The sequence below is a fragment of the Hippocampus comes genome, unplaced genomic scaffold, assembly GCF_001891065.2.
Source record: "Hippocampus comes isolate QL1 unplaced genomic scaffold, H_comes_QL1_v1.1 scaffold186, whole genome shotgun sequence".
NCBI classification, from domain to species: Eukaryota; Metazoa; Chordata; class Actinopteri; order Syngnathiformes; family Syngnathidae; genus Hippocampus; species Hippocampus comes.
The window spans coordinates 1,928,722-1,936,221 of NW_017806236.1; the positions used below are offsets into that span (position 1 = coordinate 1,928,722).

The 7,500-nt window shown below is 45.0% G+C and overlaps 1 protein-coding gene across 3 annotated transcripts in view; it reads left to right on the forward strand.

Moving 5' to 3' along the window:
• znf423 (zinc finger protein 423) overlaps positions 1-7,500 on the forward strand; it is a 121,329-nt gene that overhangs the window by 68,469 nt on the left and 45,360 nt on the right. For 2 of the 3 annotated variants that reach the window (XM_019857052.1, XM_019857055.1), the window contains 2 exons: positions 787-871; positions 3,274-3,294. In XM_019857052.1, coding sequence (XP_019712611.1) covers positions 787-871; positions 3,274-3,294 — 106 coding nt within the window. The remainder of the gene's footprint in view (positions 1-786; positions 872-3,273; positions 3,295-7,500) is intronic. The other variant, XM_019857054.1, reaches the window with a different exon arrangement.

A 7,500-nucleotide genomic window follows, 5' to 3' on the forward strand; every position in this document is an offset into this window, starting at 1 on the left:
GGGTGGGGGGGGGGGAGGGGGTCTGCCCACTGGGTCCTGCGGCTCGGGTGTGCTGTGGCATGATGGGAGCTGTGTGCTCTACTTGATATTGACAGTCAGGCTCCCTGGGACCTCTGCATGTCTGTGTTTCAGTGTGTTTTTTTTTTTTTTTTTTTTTCCTGCCTGTGTGTGCGAATGTGTGCGTGGGAGGCAGTTTTCAGGGACCCTCAAGCTTTCTTCCACCTATGTCTCGGCATAGCTTGACAGCACAGAGAGGACCAAATGGGAGGTGGTGTGTGTGTGTGTGTGTGTGTGTGTGTGTGTGTGTGTGTGTGTGTGTGTGTGTGTGTATCCATCTTACAAAACACTCAAAGAGCTGGCCACTCAATCGGCCAACACAAAAAAATGTCTATCAAGGTGCAAACGGCAAAGACAGAGTGGTAGTGGGGCCTTTGTGTATTCTTGTGCATGAGTGATCGCTGTGTGCAATGAATGCGTAAACGGGCCCTCTGCTTCTTTCTGCCGTTGTTTGTCCAATGGTTTAAGTATTTTATTTCTCTCCTCTTTCCTTTATTCTCTTTGTTTTAGGTATTCTGTGATGTTTAATATTCATTGCTTTAGCCTGTAATAGTTCCGAAGCTCATGAGTGACTTGACATGTTTACAAAGATGTGACTATTGACAATTTATTCCAATGAGAAACACACAGCAATTCTTCCCGATGATCCAAAACATCAGACTTTTTTCTATTATTGAGTTAGTTCTTGACTGTGTAACTGATTTTTTTTCCCATGTTTCCTTTTGGCAGAAAAAGACCTACCAGTGTATTAAGTGCCAAATGACATTTGAGACGGAGCGAGAGATCCAGATTCATGTTGCAAATCACATGATCGGTGAGTGAGGCACATTTTCTGAACCCTGTTATTTCCATTGTGTGTATGTGTGTGTGTGTGTGTGTGTGTGTGTGTGTGTGTGTGTGTGTGTGTGTGTGTGTGTGTGTGTCATGTCACTCTTGGCTACTGACAATGAATGACATTGAAACAACTCTCTTGTGTTGGTCAAATATTGCTGTAATATTACCGCTGTGTAAAACAACCCCACACACAAACACAATGCAGGCTGCTACCTCTTGTATTGTTGAACGCTAGCAAGCTGTAGCCACCCCCATGTCGGAAGAGAAGCCAATTAATTTAAAAGTGAATTGTCGAAGCGTGACAGGTATTTCAGTGAAAATGTCCTCAATAGGTAGAAGTGTACTTTTTTGGTTATTATTTTATGTGCTCACTTACTGAAGACACTTTTCTCTTCTTGCAACTCAAACTGCTGTTTTAGCATCTCTGTCGTGATGGAGATTAACGAGTTCGACTCATGATGGGTTCTCAAGAGGGCAAAGGGGGGGTGTGTGTGTGAGAGAAACTGTGGGTGTTCGTATGCTGACATTGCACAGTGTCTTCCAGTAATGTCTCGAGACATGACGCCAGTTGTAGTCCCACCGCCTCCCCTGTGGTACACACACCCATCCCATTGACACATACCCCAACACACCCTGATTCACACCGCATCAAAGCCCGCATGACATTCTTATCCCATCCACTTTTGTCTCTGTGATGGGCTCTTTCCTGCCTCACGGCGCAAAGTTCATTTCGTTTGGTCTCCTAATACTTGGTCTTTCTCTCCCTTCATTTTCTTGTCACTGGGAACTTTCCTTCTTTTTCTCTATTTGATCCACTCACACACATCCACACACGGTTGTATTAGTATTGGGTTAATTAACATGCTAATGTGTGAAAGCCTAAGATGGAGTAATTATGAAATGGAGGCAGATTATTCTGGGAAGCTTGCACACTTATTACGTCCGTGACGGTCACTATCAGGGAGGCAACATCACAAGATCGAGTGATGTTGACAGAATTTGCCTTTTTTTCCTGTTCTTTCCCTGCTCACTGCTCAGTATCGCAAATCCCCGATTTTATGTACACTCAGTCATGACGTAATATCGACTTACGCAACGAAACTCACGCAGACCTTAAGGTTTACTCTCACTTTCAATAGCCACTCTGCCCCTGCCCTATCGATGGAAAAAAAGCCACATTTGTAATTCACAATTGTACGGATCACAGCTTTGACTGGCTGTGGAGAGAAGATCAAAGTCGGTAATATGACTGTCACATGGCTCCATGGGTAATACATGATGCCCCCTGCGGCCCTGTTAATTACGCTGTCAGATAAAGAGGAAGAGAGAGAACATTTGGGCAGATAGAGGAAGGAGAGGTCCAGTGTGCCTTGTCTAGAGAGCGAGACCCTCGCAGCACAAGTTAGACTTGCACGGCGGCTTTGGCAGCTGGAGCCGACACCTTATGAAAGGTTTTCTTTTTTTCGGCTGTGTTTTGACAAGAATCCACATTTACAATTAACTTCGGATGAACACAACGATCATTTTGTTTTTTTTCGTGGCCCCCAACTGCTTCTAAAAAAATGGTGTTGTGTACCACTTGTGCCAACGTTGTATTTTCAATGCAATAATTGTAACGGGGACAAACCAATCAGGACGATGCTTTTTTTTCCTATTGAGGTGTAAAATTTGGTACTCAAGATTGTAGAGTTCTGTGCTGGAACTGAAAGTATTAATTGGCTGTCAATACACACACGCACGCAGACACCCAAGTCCTTGACTGCGCGCTCAGAGAGATAGTTGCATGCAGCCACTAATGTCCCACTAATCACCACAGCCTCAGTCGCCCAGCATGAGGCCCGACCTCTCATGCGCGTGTAAGATACGCTCTTAATATTTGTACCTCCTCTCTCCTTCCCTTTCCAATACACATGCTCAACACCAAGACGTGTCTGCTCCAAACATGCACTCCGTGACCACATACTGAGCGACACGCTCGCTCTCGACTTCTGCTGCCTCTAATCAGTCCGAGTCACCAATTAGCATATTGATTGTGGCCCCTGCTTTTTGATCAGGCCAGCAACCCCGTGCATGCGCTTTCCTTTCCGACTAAAACCTTTTCCTGTCAGTATCAGCTCATTTTCAGACAGGTTGCTTTTTTTTTTTTTTTTTTTGCTATTTGTGATATTCTCTAAAGTTCATCAGACACACTTTTAATTGACCCATCATAGACTGTATGTGGACGACTAGTCTTTGATTAGTCATCATGGTAAAAAACCTTCCGCACCACCCCCCACCCCCCTCCCGACACACGCTCACAACATGAACAGTAACATATTACTAACCGTGCCCGTTCTCTCCTCCACTCTCCCCAACCCCACCTGCCATCGGAATGGCCTGTAGAAGAGCCCACCTGTCGGCAAGGTTTGTCCCCTTTCTGTCTCACTCTCTGAGCAAGGCAGCAAGCATTGCGCTGCCTCACTGCCCATCAGCATCTCATTGACAGTTTATGACTTGCCATGCATAGTTTTACCTCGGTTGTATGACACATGATCATGTTGAAACCACTCTGCATGATTAAAGTATTTCAGCAATACGATAGAATGTTCTAAATAATGGACGATATGTCATTTGAAAACATCAATTTGGGTTTTTGGTGGGATGGTGGTGGTGGGGTGAGGGGGGTTATGGCACTTGGACACATTTGAGCACAGTTAATCCTCACGTCCACTCTCCCAATCCCAGCTGCATGCTTCATTGTCCCTCCCGCTCCATGCACACACCCACACACTCGCGCAGATCCACACAAATGTATTTGGATGTCCACTCACCTGGATCTGAGGGTTCCCAGTGGCGAGAACTCGCTAATGATGTGTCTTCCGGATGAGCTTTACTTACCTATTTCCATTAACGTATTCCATTAATGTTTTTTTTTTTTTTTACATTTGCTACCCTCACCCAATCACGTTCTAATGATGAGTTTCTAATCACCCATAACTCTAGCGGTCATCCTGGCTTCATGCTTGAGCCTATGACGTTGACTGCAGTTGATTCTTTTTTTTTTTTTTTTCACATTTATGACATCCTATGTGGAAAGTAAGGCCTTAATGAAACCCAGCAGGCTATTTTGTATGTAGTTGCCAGATCAGAACAGTAAACTGGGAGTCAATCTGTTGTCAGCCAGTCTATTAACCTGCAGTGAAATCGCTGTTGCCCTTAACCAGTAATGTCTTGCAGTGGCGGTCGCAGAGCCGATGTCTCTTTTCTTCGTGACGTTCCTTTTACACTTGTGCATGAATACACTCAACAATATATATTTGCGTGTGTGTGCGTGTGCGTGTGTGTGTCCCGATTAAGCAAGGTCTGGCCTGGTTACTTTGTTTCACTGAAGACTTAATGAGGCACGTAAGAAGCTTTTAGAGTGAAAGGAGGTGGATAATGTGGCGCGCGGTTCATTCATGTGTGTGTGTGTGTGTGTGTGTGTGTGTGTGTGTGTGTGTGTGTGTGTGTGTGCGTGTGTGCGTGTGTGCGTGTGTGTGTGTGTGTGTGTGCGCGTGCGTGTGTGTGTGTGTGTGTGTGTGTGTGTGTTTGCTACCAGCCAGACACATTGGTGTTTTCTTCTGCCCTGCCGCACCTGAACTAATAAGCCTTAGACTAATCTGCCCCCCTTTTTTTTCTCTCTCTCGGTGTGTGACTTCACTAATGCTCTGTACTTAAGAAAACACTTAGGCTCACCAGTCTTACATGAAATTGATATCACAACAAGCATAGGGAGATTTGCCAGCGTTCCTCAACAGCAAGTATCAAAGCTGACCAAAGTCTTAAATAAACTGGAGGGGGGCAAAAAAGGTACTTAAGGAACATGGCTAATCCCATCATAGGCACAAGCGCCCAGTCTGAGAGACTTTGAAATGCCACAGGAAATGTCTTGTCTCTGTGGATGTGTTTAAATGAGTTGTTGTTTCTTCAAAGATGGAAGCATTAAAAGCATTTCACACACTGACCCCCAGTTGCCCTCACTGCGGCAGTCAATTAATTGAGAGGTTTAGCGTAGTACGTTTTGAAAACGACCAACATTCCTGCTAAAGTCACACAGGCACCTGAATGTCTTGCTGTCATTATGTGCGATGTCCGATGGGATGTCATCAATTCTCGAGAGACTTGAATTAAAGAAATATTGAAATAAAAGATTGCCCAAGTCTGTTTTACAGTCAGCAAGGCACATTGATGTCTCTAATGTCTGTTCCTGTGAGGAGTTTGCAATGCTCTGCCTTCCTCCAACATTCCAAAACCAGGCAGATTAATTCAAGTGTGTAAACTGTCCACTGGTGTGAATGTGGTTGTGAAATGTTGTTTTTATTCTATATGGGCCCTGTGATTGGCCGGCGACCAGACCAGGATCTCTGTTGGTTCTCTGGAACGAGAACTGGAGTGAAGAATGGAGCAGTACCATTGGGGGAGGGGGGAGTGAGTGGTCCATGCATTTCTGTCCGGGCTGCTCAGTACAGTTATGACTCAGAGAAGAATGGCTGTAGTTATATACTGTGAAGAGAATCATCTGTAAAACAGACATTCTGTAATTCTGCATTGACTTTATTTTTTGGCTCTAGTCGCTCAAAGAACAAGCTCTTAAAAAGCTCAACATTTACGCCGGCGTTTCAAGAAAGGTTCAGGGATGTTGATCCTTGTTGGTAGGAGCAGATGACAGCCCGCCCTCCCCCTCTGTCATGTCTTTCATCCGTCCATCCCTCCATCCATTCATCCATCCATCTAGGCACTGTTCCGTACATCCCTTCTTCCCTCCTTCCCTCACCACCTGGAGCCAGCGAGCCGTGACACCAGAGGGAGGGGGGGGGCGATGATGAAGGGACAAGGGACTGGGAAGGGAGGATCACAGAGGGCTAGATGAATGGAGAGAAGAAAGATGCGGAGGATGAAAGATGAAATGGGACTGATTGTCAAATAAATAAGATCTGAGATTTGGCTGTGGATACATTTGGCCATCTTGATGATGTATTTATTGTGAGGTGTGTTTAATTCAACGTCGTGTTTGAAACGTCTGGAGACAAGAGACAGTCACCTATCCGTTGACCTGTATGCATTCCCTGTTTGAGTGACATGATAAGTGCTAGCCTTAAAAATAACACGGAGATGTATCTGCTCTGTTAGAAAATTGATTTTAACCATGAATTGCCACCTATGCAGAGATGTTGCCGTTTTCCATTTACGTGTTTGTATTGTGTCTTGAAAACTGGGAGCAAACGGGCCCCCCGGAGAGCTCATTTTGTCGTCTTCTCGCTTGATTTACTTCTTTCTTCCGCTGTTTATTACCAGTCATTACAAGCTGTTTGGAAACCTAATAGGACACGCTGACAAATAGACAGGAGAGACATGAGCAGGATAGTCAGTGGAACACAGTCATGTCTGCTGTGCGGGCGCATGTATGTGTTCCTGGGAGGATATTGGCACAAACAGCACCACTTTACTTAACTTTCATATAAAAGTGGTGTAATTTGTGCAATTGATGACAGCTCTTGCGCTTTGCGCGTGTGCCGTGTGTGTTTCTCGAGTGTACCGTAGGCCTACTATTCGTAGTGTATCGCTTACTCTACCCACATTCCCCCTTTGTATTCCTCGCGCTTGATTCAAGCCGTCCAGGTGTGGCAGCGCCAGCTGCCAAACGACAATTACATCCAAACCCGCACGCGCACAATACACGCTGTCGCTCTTCTCCTCTGCAAGGCGTTTTGCCTTTACGCGCTTCATAAACAGAGGCCAAGCAACAATTAACTCGCTGCTTAATTTGCTAACTATTTTGAATTCATTTTCTGCCGTGACAGGCGCATCTGTCACAGCTGGTGGGGAGTCGGTGTGTGTACGTGGGTGTGTGCGTGTGTGTTCACCTTTGTGCGTAAGGTGATCTGCCTTTCTGCTATTGCAATTGGGGGTTTTAAAGTATGATTAAAGACTAGACGATGTCAGAACTTCAGCTTTTGTGTGTGTAGCAGGCATGAAATGAGGCAGAGTAAACTATATATTTCTTTAAACGTCGTTCGTTTGCTTGGTGTTATTTTCTTGCCCAGCATATGCGAATATTTGGAGACCCGTCTTGGGTGTACACTGCTTCTCGCCCAAAGTCAACTGGAACGGGCTCCAGCTCTCAAGTAAATGATTGGGTGTCTTGATGCCATCTTGCATTGTTTCCCAATGTTTCGTGAGCCAAGGCATGCCTTTTATTTCCCGTAATTTCCGGACTATAGAGCGCACCTGATGATAAGTCGCACCCACTATATTTTTTAAAGGAAAAAAACATTTTGTACACACATAAGCCGCACCTGTCTATAAGCCGCAGGTGCCCACATTGTAACATGAGATATTTACAAAGAAAGATGGTACAAATAGAGTTTTCAAAGTTTTAATAACATACCATAACTTTTCTTTCCAAATGCTGCCTATAACGCGGCAGTACCACGGCAGTAAAACAGCACTAAGAGGGCTGGTTAAAAAAACCCCATAAAATTCACTGTTCGCCGTCGAGTAATGCTTTTTTTTCTATGAAGAAATCCTCACTTGCCGTAACACTCAGTCAACCATTCCTTCATTTGGCTTTCTACCATCCACGCTTTTGTG